Source organism: Hyposmocoma kahamanoa, unplaced genomic scaffold (assembly GCF_003589595.1).
Source record: "Hyposmocoma kahamanoa isolate Upper Pololo Valley unplaced genomic scaffold, ASM358959v1 66, whole genome shotgun sequence".
In the NCBI taxonomy this organism is placed as follows: Eukaryota; Metazoa; Arthropoda; class Insecta; order Lepidoptera; family Cosmopterigidae; genus Hyposmocoma; species Hyposmocoma kahamanoa.
In genome coordinates this window covers 23,393,083-23,421,029 of record NW_020653854.1, presented here as the reverse complement: position 1 = coordinate 23,421,029, position 27,947 = coordinate 23,393,083, and the positions used below count along the sequence as shown (strand labels likewise).

Sequence of the window (27,947 nt, the reverse complement as noted above, 5' to 3'; positions counted from 1 at the left end):
TGCCCGTCCACAATTTTAAAACTTGTTTCAGACACAAAGTGTCGGTCAATGGACGAAAATCAGGAAACCCTTTGATTCCAAGGTTGATCACGTTAGCAAAGCAGCTTTAGAGGTGTACAAATTGGAAAAAAAGGAAGACTTCAATTTTTCTCTTACAATTACTGCTGAAAAACTCAAGGGTATGCATGGGACATATTATAACTTAACATTTTATGCTAATTATGTTCCGCTACGGGTTATACGCAGAAAATACTATTCTTTTATTGTATGTTCCGCATTAGTATACCAACATCTGAAATCTCGATTCAAAGTAGAAAAGGTACACTGTAAAGATCATAAGAAAAAATTACGTTTTGTGAAATGGGCAAACTAACTTAAAAGTAAAGTATTTTGTTACGAACATTTCCATTACTATGTTCAACATCCAATTTACAAATACACAAATTTTCATTTCTATATAAAATATTTTTATTTGAATTCCTGCCGTCTTATTTTTAATGTTCTTGTACAGTTGAAGAATGCTGGATATTATGAACAACTTTTCTTTATTCTAAATAACGAATTGTGTTTTCATTTAAAAAGAAATTAAGGCATTATAGATATTTGAGATCATGCAAAGCCAGTTGCAATTTAGATTTCGTAAACTGATAACTATATTTATACACTCGAGCAGTTTTATTACTATTAATTTTAAACAGAGTCTAAATTATAGAAATCAGAATTGGGGTAATATAATGGAGTACGGATCCCACGTTTAGGATAGCTCCATTGTCCGACACCATTTGGCAGCTTTGAACTCGGCAGTGAAAAAAGAAAAGAGACTTATTTAGCAAGTACTCTCGTGAATCCGAAGCTACGAAATCTCGACCACAATAGAAAAGCAGCTTGCTTATCGGTTTTCTATAGAATACATTTTGAAGAGTGTGTGCATGAATTCCTTATTACCGTATCTACTAATAGTATTTTATGCAATCGCTGCATAATGAGGGTTCTTAAAGTCGAGTACGTACGAGGTTTCGCCGAGCGGCCGAAGTAACAAGTACAAGATTTTAAGATCTAATTATGTAATGATTGCATACAATACTTTTTCTACGAGAAAATTAAAATAATGAAACACAACCAAAATTTTAAGATTATTGTTAATAATCCACGACAAAAACCTCAAACGAAAGCCAAACAAATGCTACAAAACAAAAAACCAAAGAAATAGAATAGAAGTGCCCGTGATTGGCCAATTACCGCTTATATTTGAGGCAGAAGAGCGTTTGAGCGTCACATTTGTTATTTTAATTAGAAAAAATACAACGTTCTTTCGTTGAATTTTTTTAGTTTAGTATCGAATTCCATAGACAATAGAATTTTGGTCCAGCACTAAAAAGTGCACCTTTGTGGTATGGTATGTAAAATTATAATAGACACATTAAAGTACAGGACTAGAAAAACACATTTTGTATGCGTTTCTCTTGATAATAATGTCACATAATTGTGACATTAAATACCATATCAAGAATACAAGGATTTTTGTATTCATTATGTAGTAATTGCTGAGTAACTCGACTCGACGTGTGCTTTTAATGCAAAAGTAAATAATCGATTGGTTCCCGTAACACCAAACGAGTGTAAAAAGGGACGGCGATAGTTCTATTAGGTACATCACTATAGTCCATGGTCGGAATCCGTTTTACAGTTCAGTTAATATTCTTCGCGTTATGTTATTATACTTATGTAAGTAACACACGTTTCCTGTTTTGAAATCAATGTAGATGTTTAAGTTTGTATAACAGAAGAGTGGTGGTAACGCAATGGGAGAACTGTAGCTTCTTAAGTTTTTTTTTATGTCTTAGGGTGACGAGCGTAGTGGCTGTGCCCCTCAGACTTTTGCGAATTGAAGCTCTGACTGGCACTGCAACTGTTATGGATAGGCGTGTAGCTTACCATATGAGGCGCATGACATGTTGGTCTCGTCACTTGATTTTTTTTAAATTCCAATTTAATGATTGGATTAAGCACTCGATGAGTTCAAAATCTTAACCTACTGCGAATTGGACAATGATGTTTCCTCAAAAACCAAAAAGTTAACTTGTTTCAGGCCCAACTTGAAGGCGGTGGCAAGAAATGACTTCATTGGAAGAAGTTGGCTCACCAGAAGTTGTACGCGCTGCCAAAGCAGCTTTGGAGGCATACGATGCAGAAGCAGGTGATAGGCACACTTTTTATTATGTAGTTAGGGCTGCGAAACAAATTATTATCGGAGTAAATTATAACATTGCATTTGACGCAGATTATATTGCTTCACGGAGGACCTAGATTTTATATTCAACCATTCAATGTAATACATTAGTTTATCAAAATTTATAATCGCAACTTGATGTGTAAAGTGTGAACCTCACCGCTATTTTGAGCTGGGCTAAATTAATGTCTGTCGTGATAAACTGTGTTTATCAATATTTTTTGTTTTATCTGTATTTCAACATATAGAAAAATAAATTTTTGCTGTACTAATAAGTCATGTGTTATTTGTGTATACTTAAAGCGTTCTGTGAATTGGAACATGATTTTCTCTGTCCTGCATTTTCTAGTTCACTACGTTAGTTGGTGTAATTTTCAGTACATAATTTACCCGACTGCCCGGTGTCGGAACCCTTCGCTTGTTTTTAATTTCAACCGTTTATTTCAAAAATGAACTTGTCTAATTACAAAAGCTAAAAATAATAATACAAAGATCGAACACTCAGAAAAAATTCCTTCGATCCGGCCGGATTCGAACCGACGTCTTCTAGCATACCGTGACAGACGCTACACCAACTAAGCGACAACGAAGGAATTTTTTCTGAGTGTTCGATCTTTGTATTAATAATTATAATAAACTAGTGGAGTAATTTCACAAAGAATAATTGAATATTAATTCAATAAAAATTTAAAATACAAAGGCTACAGTTAAAAATCTTTACTAGTAAGATAAGAGTACTTTAGTGGGTTTCCCATCTCAAGCTGCTTAATGAACAATTACTTACCTTTTCATTTAGTGTTTGCTGCAGATCATTAATTAAATATTGTTAAATTAAATGTATGTTTATTGAATGTCAGGTTGCTGTCACCACCATGATATTCAATTTTGTTTCGTGAAATTGCTCCACTATAATCTATCTTTTTTGAAGACGAAGTAAAATGACATTTGTATGGTTGCCAGTTTTCATAAAATTTTAAATGGTTATGTAGTAACTGTCGATAGTTTTGTCGATAGATTATGGAAGAAAATAAAATGACTAAATTGTGAATGTTACGACGTTCTAATGATTACTAATTGCGTTGTTACCTTTTTCATTCTTATTTTGATAGTTGGTCTACTAGTATCGAGATAAATTTTTATTCATATACAATTTAACAAAAATAGCCGGATTTTTTTTTTTTTTTTTTTTTTAATATATAATAGACACACGCTTGGCCACAATCTCACCTGATGTTAAGCGACGATGTGACCGACGATGGGACGCGTTTGCCTAAAAAATGCCTATTCACTCTAGCCTTGAATAGCCCCAAATTGTACTTTTCGGGAAATACATATGCCGGTAGAGCATTCCATTCCTTTGCCGTACGCATCAGAAAGGAGGAGGCAAAGCGCTTAGTGCGAATAGGTGGAATATCAACGACATAAGAATGGAGTGCTCCGGACCTTCTAGTCGACCGAAGGAGGAACGGTGAGGGCGGAACCAAATTGAAAAGTTCCTGCGCACACTCCCCGAAATGTATCCGATAAAAAACCGACAAGCAGGCTACTTTTCTGCGATGATCGAGATTTTGGAGCTTCGACTCCACAAGAGGATTATTGTTAATAAGTCTCTTTGCTTTACGCTCCACCGAGTCCAAGGCAGCTAACTGGTATTGGGCAGAGCCGTCCCAAAGGTGGCAGCAGTACTCCATACAGGATCGAACAGGATTTGATTATATATATCCAATTAAAGTGAAAATCTTTAAACTATGTCTCCTCTTTGTATTTTTCATAAACATGGTTCTAAATGTTGTGTATGCATGTACGAACTGACAAAAATTGACAATTCAAATGAACTCGTGCTCAGTATTTGTATGAATAATGAATCGAAAATGATTCAAATGGAGCAAGTTTCTATTTATTTCATAAGCGTGACCAATATTCAGTCGATAGTCGATAAAATATTTATCGACTGCAATCACTAGCTGCTTACACGCTGGCAAGACTTTTGCGCAATGAACTGTCATTTTATTTCGTCTTCAAAAAATAGACTGTACTTTGATATAATTAATCGAGCACACAAATTCCTACGGTTCGCTGGATACGTCCTGTTATAACTTGAGAGACGGAGAGACCTATGGTTATTGAGTCAACTTATTGAGCTTGTTACTGAGTCAACCATAAAATAAATAAATATCAAAATAATAAATAATATAATATAAATATATAAATATAGAATGTAAATATATAATATAGATAAATGTAGTAGTCTGAAAGTGTTAAATGATATTTTTTTTAAGATTACTTAACATTGACACACACAACAGCTTTCACTTTGTAACACACATTGTTTGAGTGTGGCCCTCAATGAAATTTATGGTCGATTTTTACGCCAAGGTAAGTATGCTCTTTAACCACGTTTAGGAACTTGCAATTATGTGTTCCGGTTGTGCAAACAGTTATGTTATACAAATTAATACTGATAATGTGAACGGGTGTAAGGGTGTAATGGAACGACCGACAAAGCCGAAAATATCACGTTAAGAACCCTACATACATGAGTTTTATTCCCTTTATATGTAAAATCAGAGAGAGATTTAAACCTGTCGCGGTACAACAATCCTAAGCGAATCGATCGTGTTAGTAGGTACATCTACTGCCCCACAGGCGGCGTTCGTGTCATTGGCACCCGTAGAAGAAATAAATGTGTTCTCACTTGAAAAGGTAATTAAAAAACATTGAACTTACTTTAAATTAAAAGGATGTTCGATTTGTCCACGTCCTATTTACTCTTGCAGACATTCCAGACATATTCCTGGTTGTGCTGGTCACACGCCGATGTGGTTTTCCACACAACCACACTAATACACTTTACTTGCTTAACACAAACACCACTTAATAACGGCACTATTCCAATAAGTTGCTATCGCAAACCAAAAATTAATAAGTAAACATTGTTTTGTGTTATAAACACTAGAAAAACTTGAAACCACGAGTTATCATACAATCAGAAATTTTGAACTAATTTGCGAATGAAAAAATGTTGCCAACTAGACTAAAGCAAATATCATTAAACAGAAGGTCCACTTAATTGGCCAGAACTTTATGGTCACAGTACAGGCAAAAGACTCCTGAATACTAAGATAAAAATAATATTAAATTTTAAACCATTAAACCTAATTAAATACGCGACAAAAATATCAAATTTTTTGGCGCTACAAATAAAAGACGCTTTTAATGTTAAAAAACGATTTCCCGATTATGCTACCAAACACAGATAACAGGTATCAAGGTGTGTATCTCTAAGCGGTGATAAGTGACGTGATTGGCTGCCTTAATTTACTATTTTACGTTAGGGCCGGATTAAAGGTTACGAGACTATTGTAATTTGAGTACTTGACGCATGTTGTAGAACGTCTTTACATAATTTAGTTATGTTTATTTAAGTTAGTCTTATCTTATGACGCAGACAATATGAATTGAACTCCTGATAGGGTCATTTAGAAAACTTTACTTTTCTTAAGTTCTTGTAGGTAGTTTATGACAACCATTGACTTACAAATAAATGGACGACGGGTCTAATACAAAAACCACGAAAAAAATGTCCCAAGTCAACCTATTCGAAATTTAAATTGTAATGTCATCGCAGTATCGCGCTGTCAGTAGAACAAATGAAGACTAAAGCGGAGTGTCGCGCTCTGTATACGATTTTAGCGCCTTACAAGTGCGGACACTTTTTAGTGCGGACCCGACGTCCATATAATTGTAAGTCAATGATGACAACGCATAGTTTAGAAACAACATGTCTCCCGAAGATTCTATGAGAGGTGCATTTTTTCAGTAAATGTAAATTGGGTCGTCAGTCAGGGAATTTAGGGGTGTTAATTACTCTCAAAGTAATACAATAAAATACCTGCATAATTAATCATCATTCACATGATGATTGATCAAAGAAATAGATTGATCAAAGAAAGCGACAGATGGGGTGCTGATTAACGACGGAGTTCAACGACCTATTAAATTACAAAGATTTTGTCCTGAGTACCTCCCGGTAGTTGCCTCCAACAATTGTGTATAGGGTTGACAACACAGACTTTTCAAGCAAATCTTTATCATTGAATAACTCAGAAACTATTACACTTAGATCAAAAAGACTTTCAGTACAATTAAGTACATATTTAAGACTCGCACAACAGAAAAAAAGATCAAACAAAGTCCATACAAAAATGATAAAATTAAATTCTAAGGTAAACTACTCGCCGATACAAAATAACCATGTTACGAAAGTAACGAAATAGGCATCGCTGTAGGTAACGTTATTAGTAAAACATGGAACAGTGCGCGTGTTGTGTAGTGTGCGTTTACTTCAAATCCCCAAAGAGAAGTGGCTTAATAATTCGCTTACGTCCCATTTGCGTTGACTATTTTATACATGGCGACAAGATTTATTAGGCCACGCCGTGACTGCAGCGACAGAGGCTGAAATGCTCCAAAATATGGTGGGCAGCTTACGTGTTGTATGACCGGCCGTCATTATAGTGTTATATCGAATTTAGAACTTAACCCGTGTAATGAAGCGCTGCACGACATACCATTCCGTTCCTGTACGTCTGGTGCACCGTAGGCAACAATTGTTGAGTAGCTTACGCGGACCTATAAATTCTTTCACCACGATGCAAGCATTACAGTGTATACCATCGATACGATGTGAATGTCACTGTTCAGGACGAAAACGTGTTCGCGCCCATATGATTTATAATATTGTAATTTATTATTGTAATTTATTATTGTTAATTTCGTTTAAGATTTTGGTAAATAAACGAGAGGGAGAGAGGGGTCTTGCTTGGAGTCTGTAGGGTTCTCCCGTCCCGCTCCTGCATTGGTGCCGTCCCGCTCGCACACTTGAATAGAATGCGAGCGGCACGGCGGGCCAGCGATGATATAAAATGCGGAGCGTTGGGAGCGGAACGACATTCCAAAACTGACTGCATAAGAATCCGAAGGCGTTCCAAATCTCACCGCGATCCAAGCAAAACCAACATCAAGAAGCTCAATTTACAACCAGGCGTTTTTCACTTAATCCGCCCCCACAGTCACTTGATATTGTAAAAAAAGGAAATATCATTTCGGTTTTGTTACATAATATATGTAAATCTATAATAATATAAATAAATCAATTTATCTCTTCCTTAGTAGAAACCTGTGACTGTTATAAATTATATTTATAAGATCTTTTTACTATAATAAATGTAAAAATATAAAATATATAAAAAAAGAAAACCACTGAAAAACCTTATTGGTTTTCTTTTTTTTTATATTTTATATAATAAGTTAGGTGAATTGTGCAACCAGATTCCTTATTATGTTTTTATTTGTGAGGATCCTTAACTAGCTCTCGGTAATTATTATTATTATTTTTTTATTTAGTTTTGAGTTGTTGATCTTCCTTTAAATAAATAAATAAATCTAAACAAAAAACAAATTCACGTCTCTTCTGGTCTAAGATATTTTTCGTAATGGCGGCCGCCCGTCAGCGTCCCGTTCTATTTCGACTCATTCTTAATGAAACAAAGTAAGTTTTCTAACAAAATAAAATAAATTAATGTCACTATTCGCTAAGAGACGGCCATTCTGTTCAAGGAATGTTTTCATTCCGGAATAAGCTCGGTCATCCGACGTGTGAAGAGTATGTCCTTATATAGAAATATTTATATACTATATAAAGAACGTAAAATGTCTACGAAATACTATGACGACTGACGAAATACTTTCATAGATGGCGCTACTGCTAAAAAGTCGTTGGAAACCAAATACAAAGATCCGATAATAAGCACACAGAAAAATTCGTCAGGTCCGCTTAGTTGTAGGTCCGTGGCTTAGTTGGCATAGCGTCTGCCACGGTTTGTTAGGAGACATCGGTTCGAATCCGGCCTGATCGAAGGAATTTTTTCTAAGTATTCAATCTTTGCATTAATAATTATAACAAATTATTTCTACAGGAATTGAAACTATTTTTCCGGATTTAAATCGCGTTTATTTGTTTTTTCAAACAAACCAACGTTTCGGGCGCTTTACAGGTCCCATGGTCACAGTTGTTTTATTTCTATTTTTATTATATTAATTATAACTATTTTGTACATTGCCTAATGGAACATGCGGCATTGTAAAGAATAATGTAACGTACAAACGCATCCCTTATTTCCAATAGGTCTGCTAAGAGGAAAACTATTGGCCTCTCCATGTATTTTAGACTATAATAATAATAATAATAACGCACACACTCAACATAAAAAACACTCAAAATAAAAAAAAAGTTAGACAAGTAGGCATTTTTTTTATTGAACAGGTGAGTCATTCCCGTAGATATTGTTTATTTTCTTAAGCCACTACAAAATAACATCCTGTATTGCTTGCTGACCAAAAGAACCGATGAAAATAATCGAAGACGTCCAGCAAACCTTCTTCCAATTTTGGCTTAATTTCACTTGCACTCTTTGTGTAAACTGATATCTTAACTTATTTTTTTGTATAACGCATACACTCAACATAGCCCCGCACTAGGAAAACCTTTTTGCACATGGAAAACTTGTTATTCTTTTTAGAATTTACTATGCAAAGGCGAACGGACAAAACATTTTTGAATACGTGGAAGTATAAAGGGCGAACATCCATATTTTCCAATTTTGTTTCATTGATTTATAAATTGTCGTTTGAAATGTTACACAGTGGACGGTTTCCTAAATCTCTGCCAATTTCGTTATGTTACATTAACCACTTATTGTCAGAGTTTCAGATTGTCGTGCCCAATATTCAGCCACGTGCATGCCTTAGGTGGTCTCGTGCACTTTGTATGAACTTATATTGGTTATTTTGGTCATCTGTATAAATTCACCTTGAAATGTCAATAAAAACGATCCTTTATAGAGTGATAAAATAGGTTTTATAAGCGTAAAAATGGAGTAAATATATTTTTATGTCGTTCTGTAAAGGGACGTAGCTGTGGGTTAGCGTAGCGAGAGGCACATTTCAACGAGAAACGAGGATTATATTCATAAATAAAACTTTAATACAGACGAAATAAGCCATGTATTCCTGGTAACACATTAGCGATACAGCTCTTATAAATGTCAACTCTCGTTCGCACTGAAATATAGACAGGCCAACTACTGACCTGTCTGTACGTCTCCGTATATTCTTAAAAATATTCTGTATTTATTGTAATAAAGATAATATCTCTAACAATGCCGTGCGGTTCTACTCGGTGGTGTGGGAAACACAGCAAAACATTTTATTACAAAACAAATGGAATCACATTTCATCGGTAATTAAATATTAAATATGTAATTTTGCAAGGTTCGTTCATTATAGCAAAGCTCAAGTTAACTGGTCGATTTGAAGTGAAACAGTTGACGACACCCATTGACGACACCCGTCAATTGTTTCGAACTACAGTTGTCACAGTAATGATATGGCAGAATAGTTTTCTAACAAATTAAATGACATTTCGTCTCTATTTCTGGTTATATACTCGATGATTCAGATCGAAGCTTGTTCTAGTTCTAGAATATCTTGGTTGTTCAACCAAGATATTCTTTTTTTTACAATACTATTTTTTTTTAAATATATAATTCTAAATATAAACCTACATTCATTAAGCCAGCACTACTACAAACCATAATCCCTAGTCTACAGTTCCAAAACTGAGCTGGTCTTCAGAAAATCTCTCATATTTGAGATGACCCTTGCCCGCTAGTGTAATGTAAGCTGGCTTTATTGTATTTTTTTTATGTATATCATATCAAGTGACGGGACGAACAAGTCGTTTGCCTGGTGGTAACCTACACGCCTTTCCATTACAGTTGCAGTGCCACTCAGATGTCGCAAGGTCCGAAGGGCACTGCTACTAGCCTGTCACCCTGGGACATATGTTGTCACGTCATATATGCCTGTAATTTCACCAGTACCCTTACCTTTCAAAACCGGAGTGCTGTAATGCTCACATTACTGTTTGGCGGTAGAAATATGTAAGTTGGCAGTTCTTCCTTGGACGAACTCTTTCACCGGGAGCTCTACTGCTACTAAATTGTGCGGATTAAACGCATTTTGTATGCACGGTAATAAAGTCTTATAATTGAGGCTATCAGTGCAATAGTGGCGTAAACCAAATTTTTTTTTTCTACAATATCACTTTCAATGAAACTAAAATACTTATTAATTATTTATATTGGGATACTATTTTTATGTATAAAAAAAGACTATTAATTAAATCTTTTTTGTACATAAAAATAGCATCCAAATATAAAATAACTTTTTTGTTATTCTATATTTATGATTGGTCGTCATTCGAATTTCAATCGTGATAGTGGATGGTTGGTACCCGTCGGCTGGAAAACTGTGTTAGGTACTACGTCAGCGGTTAGTATAGACAAGACTTTAGAAAGTGACGTTGTTAGTGTAGTGTGCAATCCTGCATATTACTTTAATAAATATTAAGCACACGAGGGTAGTTTTTCGCCGACGACGCCTGCGCCCGCAGCCGTACTGAGTGATCGTGCTGCCAGAATTGCTTCGAAACACGTCGAGCAACAATTCGACTTAAATACGTGAGTCATCCGTTATTTTAGTTAATATAAAATAACTATGTGCTTTCGTATCATTTAAAACAATATTCTAGAAAAAAATTGAATGTGGGCTACACCACTACTATGCTTATAGCCTCAATTAAGAGACTAAAACCATACCACTAATGTAATATAATTGCTGTGTAACTCGATGTACGCTTATAAATTAAGGCAAAAGCTAATAATTGATTGGTTCCTATGGCACCAAACGAGTATAAATAGGACACGACGATAGTTCAATTAGGTACATCACTACAGTGACCATGGAGGGAATACGTTTTATTAGTGTTCAGTTGATATTCTTCGCATTCTGTTATTACACTTATGTAAGTAAATCATGTTTACTATTTTGAGATCAAAGTCGATATTTAAGTTTGTATAACTGAAAAATGGTGGAGTTATCCGTCACCTTAATTTGTAAATTATGTTCATTTGTAAACATCGAGTATATAACCAGAAATAGAGACGAAATGTCATTTAATTTGTTTGAAAACTATTCTGCCAAAACATTACGGTGACAACTGCGCTCCCATTGGCCAGCCCGAATTCGAAACAATTGACGGGCGTTGTCAATTGTTTCACTTCAAAACGACCAGCTTAACTTGAGCTTTGCTATAATGGACGAAAATGGAAAAATTACATATTTAATTATCGATGAAATGTGATTCTGTTTGTTGTGTAATTAGATGTTTTGCTGTTTTTCCCACACCACCAAACAGAACAGACCCCATTGTTAGAGATATTACCTTTATTACAATAAATACAGAATATTTTTGGAATATATGTAGACGTACACACAGGTCAGTTGTTGGCGCTGTACTGTTTCAGCTTTCTAATTTGTGATTTCAGCGCAAACAAGAGTTGATATTTAAAAGTAATATAAGGCCCATTTGGCTGATGACTTGCCAGAGATGGATGGCCCTTATTTCGTCTCTATTTCTGCTTATATAATAGATGTTTGTAAATGTTTAGAATATCTGGTGCTAATGGGGAAATAAAACATAATAATGGGACCTGCTTGTCGGAGACTATTCACAACCCTAGGAAAGCGTATGCAGTTATCGAGCTTCGTCTTAGAGGAGACCCATGTCCAGCAGTGAACTTTTTTTTAAGATACTTAGTGACGGGATGAACAAGTCGTGCGCCTGGCCATAACAGTTGCAGTACCGCTCAAAGGGCACTGCCACTGCGCCCGTCACTCTGAGACATAAGTTGAAAAGTCCCATGTGCCTGTGATTTCACCAGCACCCTTACCCTTCAAAACCTGAACATGGTAATGTTCGCATTACTGCTTGGCGGTAGAAATATGTAAGGTGGCAGTACTGCCCAGGACGAACTCTTTCCCAAGGAGCTCTACTGCTACTAAATTTATTTACTTACAACTGTTACACCTCAACTGGTACTGGTGGACAGTACTGTACATGCACCCGGGGCGGCTCAACCGAGGCACTAGCCTCTCGAAGAACCGGATGAAGTCAAGTGACCGAGGTCTGTGACAACCCTGTACACTGGCAGATCTGGGGTCCTGGCAGAACCTGCACTTGTAAGGTTCCTGTGCCCCAGGGTAGGTACGGAGAGTCACTATAATCAAAACTAACGTATAAAGATACGGAGCTGTTAAGTTTCAACTATTTTTGAGGTCTAATAGAACTTATTAGGCCTCAATAATGGTTTTCGTTCAGAAGTAGCTTTCTGTAGAATAACGGTATTTATTATTTTGGATCAGCAGGCTTAGCATGAGGCGACAGATAAAACTTAAGCGCGTAGAGACATCTCTCTCTTCTCTACCGATTATGTCTCAGCTCCGAGCTCGACGTAACAGGAAGAGATACTCTCTACCGTAGACAAAGTTTTCTCTACGCGTACTTTCTGTCTTCTGCCCCAAGGATAGGACAGATATTTCTTTACGACGAACTGTCCAAAGTATATAAAATTTGGCTGTCGTGCTACAGTTGGAGAGAAATTGTCTTCATTTGAAATTTATATGCGCGACAATTTAAACCTCATAGCGCTTATGTCTGTAGAGATAATTCGTAGTGACGTTATTTTCCGGAGAAAATTGACAATTCGAAGTAGAGATAACTTTGGTCTTCGGGCTCATGCTAAGCCTGGATTAAGCAAATGATAAGTTTCACATCCTAACCTACTTAACTTGCATAATGTAGTTTCCTCAAACACCTAAAAGTTAAAAATTGTTTTAGGCACAAAGTGACAGTAAGTGGACAATAGTCAAAGACCTCAAAACTCCAGAACTTGTGCGCGCTGCCAAAGAAGCTTTGGAGGTATACGGAGCCGAAAATGGCAAAAATTACACTTATCTTCAAGTGGATTATGCTAAGGAACAACTTGGACCTGGAAAACATTATAAAGCAATATTTGCCGCCGATTATGTTCCTAGAGAAGAGCATTACTACCTCGAATGTGTAACGTTTGTTTACCAAAGTCCGAAACCGAAACTTGATGTGATTGAAAGTATAGAGTGTCAACGTCTACCCAGAGTTAATGAGCGTTCAAAATAATGTCTATCGTGATAGACAGTGTACATCTATAGTTTTTTATTTTATCTGTACTTCAACATATAGAAAAATAAATTTTTGCTCTACTCTTAAATAGTTTCTTTAGTATTCGTTTTAAACACACTATTAATATAGAACAAGATTTTAGCTTAGCTCGAATTCCAATTTTATCCCGTACTGATCGGTTCTACTGCGCGGGTCGAACTACACTGGACACTGGTTTTATTTCAGAATTTATTTTCTTATAAACGAAACTAAAGCCTTCTGAAAAATGTATATCGTACGATAGCGTGTTCTATTTAGTTCAGTTGGTATAAAAAACATATGAAAAGTAGCTATTGAATACAGCGGTTTTCTTGTAAAATTCCGAGGTAAGTCTGTGTTTTATTTTCTACTATGATAATTTTTTGGAATCGTATTTTCGCACCGTATGACCGATTAAGTGTATATCCTCAACATATATATATTTTTTCCAAAGTCATTGATTTAATACTTTCACTGTTATGCGGAATATAAGCAAAGCCACTTGAGGTTGTATCGACAATTATAATTTCCGGCGATAAGGGGTCTGGCTGTTTATTGAAGACCATCTGTTTCATACATGACATCTCTTGGTTTGGATAATTTACTGAAAAGTACAAAAGATTAGGGAAGAGATTCAGGAAGTCACCACATTTACTGATGGGGAATCGGCTTGAAACGGTTAGGTTGACTACAGACGATGTGATTCAAGATATGCGAAACTCACAACATGTTTTTTGCTTTTGTTGCATAGATATAATTTTTTTTCTGACCAGTTAAACCGGTTTTGATTCCCTTAAGGGCTCATTCCCATTATGTCGTGACGACAGATAGTCGTGCAGTTTAAAGTGTCGAAGCTTATATATTTGAATGAAGAACAACACGATTAATTGTAGTTCATAACTTTTTTCACGTTACGACAACAGACTGTCGTGACAACGGGAAGAGCTAGAACGACAGTTGTCAGACGATAAATAAAACTTGACGACATAAATGTGCAGAGTCGTAGTAGTAGAGACGTAGTCGCAGCTTCTAACGATTCTGTCGTGCAATCGACAAGGCGGCTACCGTGAACTGATAAATTGTCGTCTTCTACTACTGTCGGAACAGTTAGACACGACAGTCGTTCAACGATAAAATAAACGTCGACGACACAGTCAACATAGACAGTCATGACATGGGCACGGGCTAGACACGACAGTCGATCAACGATAAATAAAACTTTACGACATAATGGGCACGCGCCGTAAGTTGTATAGTTTTTTACTATTGACATAAATGCGGATAACAGAACGACATTTTTTCTTAACAGGCGAAAAATCTGTAATATTACATTCAGATAATATGTACTATGGTCGCATACATCTACTTGGTACTTGGTGCAACGGGCTAGTATCTGCAACTCGACGACAAGGCACCTATTGGTCGCATACATTCTTCGGTATAACGCCGCTCACGCTTTTTATACCTTACGTAATACGTTACCAACTGTTCACCGGCCACTATCTATCGACCAGAGAGATGGGTATTTCTGAGAGACTACGGGCTCAAATACTTTAGGTAACAACTCCAAGCAGTTTTTTGTATAATACGAAGTGACGGGACGAACAAGTCGTGCGCCTGCTGGTAAGCGACACGCCTATACATAACAGTTGCAGTGCTACTCAGAGAGCTTTAAATCGCAAAGAACTTAGAGGCCCTGACATTGCGCCTGTCACCCTGAAACATAAATCGACTAGTCTCAAGTGGCAGTAATTTCACCATCAGCCTTCCAAACCGGAACACAGTAATGCTGACATTACTGCTTGGCGGCAGAAATAGGTAAGGTCGCAGTACTTCCCTGGACGAACTCTTTCACAAGAAGCTCTACTGCTACTAAACAATTAGCAGAAGATTGTGATTTGTAAGTGATTAACACCTTTGCGAACTTTACGTTAAAGTCGATATTATATTAAAATTAGATTTCATGGTAATCTTTCATTGTAAGACCCAATGTTTATTGGAGATATTTTATCCTTATCATACATTGACTTACAAATAAATCGACGACGGGTCTAATACAAAAACCACGAAAAAAATGTCCCAAGTCAACCTATTTAAACGTAGTGACATGTAAAGGAATATGAAAAAGCTAAAACGTTGAATTTAAATTGTAATGTCATCGCAGTACTGTCTAATTTTGCTTTCTTCGCTGTCAGTCGAACAAACGAAGACTAAAGCGTGAATGACGCTCTGTATACGATTTTAACGCCCTATAAGTTCGGACACTTTTTAGCGCGGACCCGACGTCCATATAATTGTAAGTCAATGTTATCATATCAACTAGTACTATGTAATATTGAGACTTTAATTTTTGCATTTTTAATTGGTTCGATTCCCTGCTAAGGCAAGCTTTTTAAAAACTCTGTGAATGTTGTTAATCATAAAAATAATTAAAAGTATGTTTATTTTATTTATCCGTTGCCAAAAAAGCTTGGCATCCTTTCCAAGGTGAGGCGTTATTTCACACCGAGACAGTTGCTTCAGCTGTACCAAGCACAAGTCCGGTCGTGTATGGTGAGATGGCTCTGCTAAATACCTACTGGCCACTTTGGATTTAATCGACAAGCGTGTCAAGAGGCTTATAGGTCACTCGAAATTAGTAGAGGCGAAGCTGCAGAGCCTTGAACACCATCGTAAAGTTGTCTGCGTATCGGTATTTTACAGGATATATCACGGAGAGTGTGCGATGGGATTGCATAATTTAATTCCTCCTTCCCCTTTCTATCACTTGGGGAATAGACGTAGGCTGAGGTTCCATCCCTATGTTGTGGATATTTCTAAGATTGGCGCGAAGCGTTTCGCTTCCACATGTATATGGCGAGCGGCTAGAGAGTGGAATTCCCTGCCTGCGGACTTATTTCCCGAACGCTATAACTTGGGCATTTCAAGGCGAGAGTGAATAGGCATTATTTAGGTACACTGTCCATCAGGTGAGAGGTCAAATGCGCACTTATTTTTTTATATATATAAATATCCTGTATATTGTCGATAATATCAGTGGATAAACTTAATTGATACTGAAAATCTTAGTTTTATTAATTTAATTAATAAAAAAAAACGTGTTTTTTATTCCAAATTTTGTAATGTTATAATTAAACCCAATACCCTGGTGTTTCCCATGCTCATACTGAGTTTTCATTCTGCCTTCTACACTAACTTTACTTACATACATAAATAGGTATTTCACGCTAGTTAGGAGAATAAAATACGTAATATAAAAATTGTAATTACATTTGTGACGTCAATATATTCGTTGATTGGTATCCTACTTAATAATATTAATTTTTTTATATTCAATTGTTCAAGGGCAACCTTAATTTATGTTTTTGGGCTCTCCTGTAAAATTTTGTATAAAGCACATTTTTTTTAATGAAATGTAAGTGCTCATTGACCTCCATCTCACCCGATGGAAAGTGACGATGAGGACGATCGAGCACACCTAAGTAATACCTATTCACTCTCGCCTTGACAATGTCCAAGTTCTATAACGTTCAGGGAACAAATCTGCAGGCAGGAAATTCCACTCCATAACCGTTCGCCATTTAATGTGGAAGCGTAGCGCTTTGTGCGGATCTTTGGAATATCCACAACATAGGGGTGGTTACAGTATACAGTTTATTTTTATGTCGGTCCACAACCGCATTGGTCCAGGGAAAGCCCTTACCGTTGAAGTAACCCTTGCCCAACATTTTTTTTTACAATACCTAGTGATGGAGGAATAACTTTATAACAGTTGATAGCCATTCACAGCTTTAAATAGCAAAGATATGAGGGGAACTGCCACTGCGCCTGTCACCCTGAGACATAAGTTGACAAGTCCCATGTACTTGTTAATTCATTAGCACCTCTACCCTTCCAAAAAACATTGTGAAGTACATGAGTTTAAGGTCACTAAGTAGTGTTAATGATTGTTGATCTAATTCTCTTTCTTACCGGATCTATTAAATGCATTTTGTATACGTTTGACACGGTAACGAAGTCGTGTAATTATGATACTAAATGGCATAACACGAATATAATGTAATTTGTGTTCGTTGTACATTTAATTGCTATATAACTCGATGTAGGCTTACAAATAAAGGCAAAAGCTAATAATCAATTGATTCCAGTAACACCAAACGAGTATAAATAGGGCACGGCGGTAGTTTTATTAGGTACATCGCTACAGCGACCATGGAAGGAATACGTTTTATCGGTGTTCAAATTATATTGTTCGCATTGTATTATTGCACTTATGTGAGTAAATTGTATTAAACTTCGTAAAACAGAAGAGTGGTGGTAGCCCAATGGGAGAACTGTTGCTTAAAACGTTCCCCTGTAAATTTGGCAATTTCGACATACGATACTTTACGTAGGAAGGGTCGAAGTATGAGGTCTGACGGCTCGAATCTTAATGGCGGTATATACCTGTCACCTTAATTTGTTAGTTATAAAAAAATATTTATTTGACAACGGAATTGTGTAGATACATAATAAAAATAAGAAATGAAATATAACACTAGAAACACAACCTGTTGCAGCGTAATTCACGCAAGGAGAATTGGTCTTGATTCCTGCACTAGGCTAAGCCTGCCTCGCAGGTAATCAATGTTTTTTCGTCACAAGTTAACAATTAGGCTCAACTCACACTGGCGCAGAGTCGTAGCGTCGCGTCGCGTCCTGTTTTTCAACTACACCGCTTGACGACGCGCGACGACACTCGCATTAGTGCCCCGGGATCACAGTTTGGTCGGCGTCTGACGCCTCACGGCGCCCAAGTGATGCGCGTAGTCGCTCGATTCCATATTTGCAAAATCCAAATTTGTACCTTACTAATGGGAAAATATAGATGAATATGCTATAGGCGAAAAACATGACGCGTCGCGACTCTCCGACTCTGCGCCAGTGTGAGTTGAGCCTTAGCGCAATAACAACAGAATACCAAAGACTAAGTTGATTATGGGTGGAAATGTGTATGTGCTTTGATGCAACGCATGCACGCATGTTTGTGCGTGTGTGTTAACTTCATCTTAGAGAAGATCCATGTCCAACAGTAGGACGTACAATACGGTGATGATAACTTTGTCGAATAGTGTTGTACTAACTTCATTGTACGATACTTTTAGACCGTTCGTTGTGAACTTATTAACCTCAAAAGTAGTTTTTTCTAGCCGTATTTCAAACTACCGGATCCAGATCGTTAAAGTAATTGGATTAAGTACTTGATGAATTCATGATATTAATCTACTTTATTTATAAAAAAATGTAAATCGTATTATTACCAGACGACGACGGGACGAACAAATCGTGCGCCTGATGGTAAGCGACACGCCTATTCATGACAGTTGCAGAACCGTTCAAAGTTTTAAATCGCGAAGATCTGAGGGGCACTTCTACAGCGCCCGTCACCCTGAGACATAAGTTGACCAATTCCATGTGCCTGTAATTTCACCCTTCAAAACCGAAACGCAGTAATGCTCATATTACTGTTTGGCGGCGGAAATAGGTAAGGTGGCAGTACTTCCCTGGAAGAACTCTTTTACAAGGAGCTCTACTGCCACTTGTAAACTTTATTCGGCAATGAAGTTTTCTCAAACATCGAAAATTTCAAACTTGTTTTAGGCTCAACGACGTACCGGTGAGTGGATAGCAGTCAATGACCTCAATGCTCCGGAAATTGTGCATGCTGCCAAAGAAGCTTTGGAGGTATATGGGGCAGAAACAGATAAAAGGTACACGTTGGATAAAATAGTTTATGCTAAGGAACAACTTGTTGACGGAATTAATTATGACTTGACATTTTATGCGGATGACGTTCCTAGACGTCGCAGTTCCCAACTTTTTTGTACGGCATTCGTTTACCAAAGTTTTGTACTGCATCTTTATGTAATTGAAAGTGTAAAGTGTGACCGTAGACTCAGATTTCCGATATGATAGACAGTGTCAATCAATAGTTCTTATTTTGTCTGTATTTCAAATAGACAAATAAATTTTTGTTGTGCTATAAAATCTTTTTTTTAAATTAAATACGTTAGTTAATATGTAATTGGGGGTCGGTTGGGGGGCCAGTTGGGGGGCCGGCTGGGGGGCCGGTTGGGGGGCCGGTTGGGGTATCGGTTGGGCGGCCGGTTGGGGGGCCGGTTGGGGGCCGGTTGGGGGCCGATTGGGGGCCGATTGGGGGGCCGATTGGGGGGCCGGTTGGGGGCGGTCAGGGGTGAGTGAAAAAACCCCCTAACCCAACCCACCCACTCAAACCCACTCACCCACCCCCTAACCGACCACTTAAACCACCCCCTATCCCACCCATTGACCCACCCCCTAATCCACCCCTAAGCCACCCCTAAACCGACCCCTAACCCACCCTCTAACTCACCCCAACCCCCCAACCCAAACCCTAATCCCCAACCCAAATCCTAACCCATGCCCTAACTCACCCCCTAACCCACCTCCTAATCCACCCTCTAACCCACCCCCATATGCCCTATAAATTTATCATAATTGTCAGTTTTACTTGTTAATTGTTAATCAAAAACATTGAAAAGATTGAAAATTGATTAATTGTTAATTGTAGATATACGCGATTAACGATTGATCAATTGTTAATTGCTGTTTCGCAATTGACAATTAATTAATTGTCAATCTTTAATTGTCAGAACAATTAAATTTTGCCCAACACTGGTTTGGATCTTGTACATATTCTCTTTAAGGGGTCACCACATTTATTGACGGAGATTTGGCTTGAGCCGATCAGATCGACGACCAATGATAGATATATAAAAAGTTTATTGCTTCCGACAAGCACACAAGCATATTTAACGCACACACTCACAAAGCCCCGCACCAGAGACACCCTGTGTCGCGGGTGCCATGGACACGCACATAGACAACCACAAATCACACCCAAACTCACGAGAGAAATGAATGTAGGCCATACAAATATTTCTCCCGGCTCGGGAATCGAACTGGGACCTCTGTGTGGCAGTCTGGCATGGTAACCGTTCGGCCACGGAGGCAGTTAAATAATAATATTAATAATCAAAAGTCGGAACTTTACGACGAAATTTAAATTGACGGTATAAACAAACAACAAAAAAAAATACAAGCACATTAAATAAATATCAATATAGTAGTAGTAGAGCTGTAGTAGCAATATAGCTCCTTGTGAATGAGTTCGTCCAGGGAAGTACTGTCTCACCTTACCTGTTTCTGTCGCTAACCAGCAATTTGAGCATTGCTGCGTTCAGGTTACGAAGGGTAAGGGTACTAGTAAAATTACAGGCACATGGGACTTGTCAACTTATGCCTCAGAGTGTCGGACGCAGTGGCAGTGCCCTGTTCTTTGCGATTTAAAGCCCAGAAGCTCTGAGTGGCACTGCAACTGTTATGGACAGGCGTGCTACGCAACTCGTTTATCCCCTCACTTAATATTATAAGAAAAAGATAAATACTTAAATAAGTAGTCGTTGCGACTAAAAAAAGATTGTCAAAAATGATCTGCTGCTCAAACATTCGTAGTACCATTGCATAATACTCTTATTGCGTTCTCCTTACGTTCAATAGAAAATTAAATTGGAAGGGAGTGATAATATTACATTATGACGTTACTCGGAAAACACGTGACGTTCCCTGCACAAAGTGGACCAAAGCTTAGGGGATGGAAAAAAAAACCAAAGTGACGGACTACATATCAAACCTTCTCCTTAAAGCGCCCCGTAAACGATCAAATAATTTGTCAAATTTTGCGTGTTTGTCAAACTTTTTGATCGTCTGCTGCCATTTGATGCGTTTGTCTAATAATTGAGGGAAATCTAGATTGACGGCGTATTTGACAAACATGTTCAGGTACTACAACCTCTTAAAACAATATTACTTTAACCTTACATTGACTTTTCGTACCATAACGCGCTTAAAGTAAGCTTATTGCAATGTTAAAACTATGATGTTTTATTGGCAGCTTTGTGACTATTTTTCGAAAAAAGTCATCTACTCCGATGAAGCGCATTTCCATTTGAATGGCTACGTGAACACACAAAACTGTCGAATTTGGGGCTCAGAAAATCCTCATGCAATTCATGAGAAACAAATGCACCCACAACGAGCAACTGTCTGGTGCGGATTTTGGTCAGGCGGCGTGATTGGGCCTTACTTTTTGAAGATGAGGCCGAAATTGCAGTGACTGTGAACGGAATTGGTTACAGGAACATGGTAACGGAGTAACGTACGTGGTTTCAGCAAGACGGCGCCACCTGCCACAACGCGCATGAAACAATCGACTTATTGCAACAACGATTTCCAGAACACATTATCTCACGAAATTCTGATGTCAACTGGCCACCAAGATCGTGCGATTTAACGCCGTGCGATTTTTTTTCTTTGGGGTTTTGTGAAATCTAGGGTTTATGCGAATAAACCAGAAACAATTCCTGAGCTCAAATCAGAGATCCAACGCGTCATCAGTGAGATACAGCCACATCTCTGTGAAAAAGTCATGGAAAATTTCATGAAAAGAGTAATGGCCTGTCATCAGAGCCGTGGGGGCCATTTGCCGGATATTTTATTCCATACATAATCGGAACACGTCTTCTTCAAAATATAATAAAAATATCACAACTCTCTCATAAAATACGTGTTTTTATTTTAAAATGAAAAGTGCACTCTTACTGAGACACCCTTTACATTCGCATAATTTAAAACAACAATAATTTTGTTAATATTTCATAGTCATTTGTCATTGCATGCTGTGATGTTCCTTAAGTGTAGAAGCACTTAGTTTTAAGCTATTAAGTTCGATATTTGACGTGTAGTGTTTTTCTATGTGGAATGTCCTGAATAAATAAATAAATAAATAAAAATTACGCGTGGTGATTCCTTGTGTTTCATTTACTTTAACATGATAATTAGTGCATTTTCCAAATACATACAAAGGCTTCTTTTTAAATTACGCAATTTACCAAATGCCAAATTCGTCTCTTTGCTCGACACAGACTGACTGCAAGATCGTTACAGTTGTCTGATTTTCGAAACTTGAAGATGCGGATGCTAGTAATACAATGCCTTTTTTAACCGACTTCACAAAAAGAAGGAGGTTCTCAAGTCGACTGTATGTTTTTTTTGTATGTAGGTTACGCGATAACTCCACCATATGAGGTCGGTATTTTTACGTACACAAGATCATTGATTACATTAAAACATTCACAATTATCATTTTCACTTACAGCTACAATTATATTCATATCTGCACGTACACGTATGTATTATGTTGAATTGGTCCTTTTAGATGAACTTTTCACACTTTATAACTTTTATTATTTCAATGAACATTTTCACTCGTAGTCGTTTGTTATATTTTTGCTTACAAATAACTTCTATATTTCGTCCCTCACGTTGGCGACTGAAATCTGCGCCTTAGGGAACTTTGGCAAATGCTGAGGAAGCCCTTTCACTGCTATGACAAAAATGTTTTATTTTTCCTCCTGTATTTAATCTGTCCGAAATAACGTTAGTTCGAATTTTCATTCCACCGAAAAACGAATTATAACGAAACACGATTAGGTTCGGTTAGGTTAGATTAAGTTAGTTTTAAAAGATTTTCCTCTCAAAATTACTTTTGAGGTTATGAAATTTCGACCAAACGTTATTTCTGGAAAATGTCATTTCAACTACTGGATAGGTAACCAATCTGTATTTGTTACATATCAGAGATTAAATTGTTTATCTAATATATCAACGTCAATTATGTTTTTATCACATGAAATTTATAAAAATAATGTGAGCTACATGAAAGAAAATTATTAATGCGTGAAAGTTTACAATTCTACTACTTAAGTATAAAAAAGTTATCATAATTTCATTCCAAGAAATTATTATTGCCATTACGTGTTTTATGAATGCACTACCATGATATTCAAATATTTTTTGTGAAATTAGTTAGTTTGTTATAATTATTAATACAAAGATCGAACACTCAGAAAAAATCTTTCGATCCGGCCGGATTCGCACCGACGTCTTCTAGCAAACCGTGCCAGACGCTATGCGTGCCAACTAAGCCACGGTACGAACCAGCTCACAAAATTGCCAAAAGCGCCATCTAAATCCATGAAAGTATTATTATCATTGTTAACAATTACCTGGTCTCAAGGTAGGGAATCCCCAGTACCATGAGTACCAGAGCAACGGAATTCACTCTGGCGTACTATTCAGAACACCTAGATTAGAACCAATTCAGTAAAGTCCATTTCCCAAATAGAAATCGAATCCAGGACCTCCTCAATAAAATGCCATCCACCCACAGTACAAACTGTTGGTCACCGAGGTCGACAACATTTTTTTATGATACCAAACGACGAGACGGATAAGTCGTGCGCCTGATGGTAAGTTACACGCCTGTCCATAACAGTTACAGTGTCACTCAGAGCTTTAAATTGCAAATATCTGACGGGTACCGACATGGCGCCAGCCACCCTGAGACAAGCTGAAAAGTCCCATGTGCCTATATTTGTTTTATTTATTTAAAGGAAAACAACAGCTTAAAACCAAATTAAATAATATTAATAACAACTGAGAATTGCGGCGGAGAGAGCGGTCTCTCTCTTTTCCTTCCAAAACGTCTTTACACACACTTTGCTGTATCACGTACGATAGAGTGCTGTGTAAAGGTCGCCATTGGCACCAAAAGATTGTTTTCTTTGAAAAATGTAAATTTTGCTGATTTTGCTTAATAATAAAAGTGAAACTAAATAAGGTATAAAAAAGGAAGGTGGTTTTTCACTGGCGAGGTCTCACGCGAGTTCGCGATGGCCATTAATGCAAATCTAGAGATTGTGGGGTACGATTTGAGATTTAATAAACGATGGTTTCATCTGATTCTTCAGACGTTTCTTCAGCCGCGAATTTATCGCTAGATGAACTAAACAGCCCTGAATCTTCACTATTCACAATCACAGCGCGAGTTATTAATGGCAATTTCTGGTGTAAATGGGCCGGCGTTATTTCAATTCTGGTCTATCCTTGTCTCTTCCCGCCTCGCCGGTGGAAAACTGCCATAAACGTGGGGTTATACATCTAGTTTCGCTGATTCCAAATATGTAAGTAACTTAATTTGCTAAAAATATCGGTCATGTTTGTTGAACAAGTATTTGTATTCAATTTACTGCATCGGGCGATTACCTGCGCATGCGGTCTTACGAACGAGTTTGTGGTCAATAATGGAGCGTGTATTTAATAGAGAAATGCCGGTGCATTAAGTAGGATTCCTCTTGTAATATGCACCTCTATAATATTTAAAGCTTTATTCATTCATTATCAAGCAATTTAGTGAAATACATTTCATTATTCTGTGAAAAATCGACTGAATTAATCATAATAATGTACTACCTAGAACACCCAGAATCAATTTAGAAATTGGTCCCACCGGAGATTGACCGTTGGGCCAATAAGGTGGTCGATATATCGATTCCTACAACAGAAAACTGAGTTTGCGTGGTTTGCGTCCTAACTATTAACATAAACACGAAATCAAATAAGAATATCTACTACACACAAGAGAGCAAATGCAAATATTTGTTTTTGTTATTCTCTCGCAGCCAGAGTGTAATTTTGGTTTATAGGTGACAACAATAAGAATAAGAAGATTATTAAGGGTGTGGTAGGATACGAATTGTGCATCTACACTACTTTTCACAGGATGAAAAAGGTAAGGTGCAATATACGATTTTCGTAAAATTTATAAGAAACCTTGAATGTTGTAGAACGTCATATAATTCAGGTAATTAAATAATTATTCCATAAATCTGCACAATTGTGGTTCGAAGCCTCCACAATTACACTTTTTTTTTCAATGAGCTGAACGTGTGCAGGAACTTGGCGTTAGCAATGTACTTGTTGAAAGTATTCAGAGTCTAGCGTATTAATTAGGCTTGTGTGTTCCTAATACGTACACAGGGCAACACGTCGCCTTTCACTGCTCCTGTCAGTGCTGCGTGAGAGGACCAATGTCTTTCCCTGAATGTCCTCCCGCGCATATTACGCACTCTGAACCAAATATTCGATACGATCAAGTAATAATAACAAATAAGTTCGATAAAGTGGCTGTAATTACACGTAAGCACCGCAATAGAATTAGGCCTCGTTCTCACTATGCCAGACCGGCGAATTTGCCGGAACGGTAAAACTGCCGGAAAGGCTTAGTGGCTGTACAATTTATATGAAGCTATTCACATTAGGCCGGACCCGGCAAGAATGCCGGGTACAGCATTGTTGCCGGAGCGTTTGTCACTGCGGACCGCCGGCAGAACGCCCGGACCGGAGTAATGTGAACGAATTTGCTCAGTCTTGCTCCGGTATCCCTGTCCCCCGCTCGCCCCACCTGTGATCCCCGCGTGTCATTTTGGTGTTCATCCGAAGAGGATGCTGTGATTCGAAAATAATTGAACAACTTTGACTCATCATTTCTTAGTTGGCTCATTAATATTTAAAAAATTCTAATTGAAAATCTTTCCCATAAAATAGGATGTACCCAATGTTTTTTTTTACTTTATTAAGCCTTCTAAGATACCACCACAAATCACAATTTCGTCTACTGAGGTGAGTACATTAGGCTCCGGTTTTCTTGCGAGATTCGGCTTAATGTGAACGCCTAGTCCGAGTGCCGGTTTCCCGGCAAATTCGCCGCTCCGGCGATAGTGGGAACGAGGGCTTAAATGTAAATAATTTTACTTTCATTATTAATACAAAGATCGAACACTAATTCCTTTGATCCGGCTGGATTCAAACCAGTGCCCTCAGCATACTGTGTTTGACGCTCTCCCAACTGAGCTACGGAAAAAACCAGCAAACCTTACGAAATAAAACATAAAAATGATTATTGCAAGTGTTTGTTTTTTACTCTAAAACTATCACTCAGTCACGTACCTTCACAGCGCCAGCGCAGCGGCTGGGCTAGTGAAGTCGCTTTAATAATTGTATTATTAAATTAACTGGATATCATGGTGTATTTACTACCATGAATTGTATTTTTTGAAAAGTACTCCATTACGTAATCGAATAAACAGAAAGAAAAATGGCTTCGATCCGATTGGGTTTTAACCAGTGTCAGTTGTCTCCGCTCTTACCGATGGTTACCTATCAGTAGTCGGAAATGATATTTTCCAGAAATAACGTTTGGTCGAAATTTCATAACCTCGAAAGTAATTTCGAGAGGAAAATGTTTTTTCTTTTAAACCTAACTTAATCTAACCGAACCTAATCGTCTCTTTGCGATAAACATTCAACATATCTAGTGTAAGGAAAATTCGAAACGTTATTTCGGACAAAAATTTTCGACTTTGTGATAGGTTATCCTTACCGACTACTATAAGTTACATATCGAGTAAACACTTTGTGAGAAATTTTGGAACAGATCCGATGTCGACAAGCGCTCGATGGTGACTGACGGGGAAGAAGGCGACGCGGCGGGTCGTTAAATCGCATAGCGATTTTGTTATTAAATGTGAATTTAATAACGGCTGCAGTTGAAAACCATAATTTTAGAGGTTCTCTGTACTTAAAGAGAAATATGTCCATTTAAAAATTAAGGACATAATTGGTGCCACTCAGAGCTTTAAATTGCAAAGATATTAGGGGCGCTGCTATAACGCTTGTCACCCTGATACATAAGTTAACAAGTCCCATCTGCCTGTAATTTTATCAACGCCCTTAACCTTTAAAACCGGAACGAAGCAATGCTAACATTACTGCTTGGCGGCAGAAATGTGTAAAGTGACAGTTACTTCCCTGGACGAAGAGCTCCTTGTGAAAGTGTTCACAAGGAGCTCTTCTACTACTAAAATCCTTTATAATATGTCCTCCAAATGTAATTAATATATACGTTAAGTAAATGTTTTCCCGCAAGGTTGCAGACGCTCTTTAATAATCTAATCTTGGAAGTTCTTCGGGCGGAGTCACTTCCTCTTACACTGTTGTCGTGTTTACATTTAATTACGAGTACATTACATTAAAGTAATAACATTCTATTCGTAACAGATGGTTTTAAACTACGGTTTATCGACTGTGACTTGATTTTATTGGCTCTACAGTTATTGATTTATAAAATTTTACACGGTCATTATGACTAGGATGATTTTAATTTCTAATAGATACAATTAAATTTCTCTGGAATATACTCGTCAACGGTAATAAAGGTCTCAAGATCAAAATTCAAAACTTCAGCATTTTTTATAATATCAAGTGACGACAAGAACAAGTCATGCGTCTGCAGCCCATTAAGAGCTTTAAATCGCAAAGGTACTGCCACTGCGCCGGACACCCTGAGACGTAAGTTCACAAGTCCCAAGTGCCTGTAATTTCATCAGCACGTTTACTCTTCAAAACAGGAACGCAGTAATGCTCATATTACTGTTTGCTTTGTCACTACGTATTTTTTTAAGCTAATTTTATATTTTATACAGGTATACGGCGTATACGGCGGAGTAACGGCATTGTAATTCCATTTGTGTAATTTGAGTGTATGCTAAGGAAGCTTCGCTCACTGCACTTCGATAAGTTGTAGGCATGTACAACTAC

General features: G+C 37.5%; 2 protein-coding genes across 2 annotated transcripts in view; one reads left to right on the top strand and one right to left on the bottom strand.

The window, feature by feature from the left end:
• Positions 1-27,947, bottom strand: part of LOC113231968 (tachykinin-like peptides receptor 99D) — a 433,234-nt gene that overhangs the window by 207,411 nt on the left and 197,876 nt on the right. The gene's annotated exons all lie outside the window — the stretch shown is intronic.
• On the top strand, positions 11,072-13,442 carry LOC113231970. Its single transcript, XM_026466567.1, has 2 exons — positions 11,072-11,156; positions 13,032-13,442. The coding sequence occupies exons 1-2, from the start codon at positions 11,094-11,096 to the stop codon at positions 13,347-13,349; spliced, it is 381 nt and encodes a 126-aa protein (XP_026322352.1). The 5' UTR covers positions 11,072-11,093; the 3' UTR covers positions 13,350-13,442.

What these genes read in the sequence shown, in the direction of transcription:
- LOC113231970 (XM_026466567.1), top strand. Translation starts at nt 11,094, where the DNA reads ATGGAGGGAATACGTTTTATTAGTGTTCAGTTGATATTCTTCGCATTC. An exon ending in CATTCTGTTATTACACTTAT is followed by an intron (nt 11,157 to 13,031) that starts GTAAGTAAATCA and finishes AAATTGTTTTAG; the next exon opens with GCACAAAGTGACAGTAAGTG.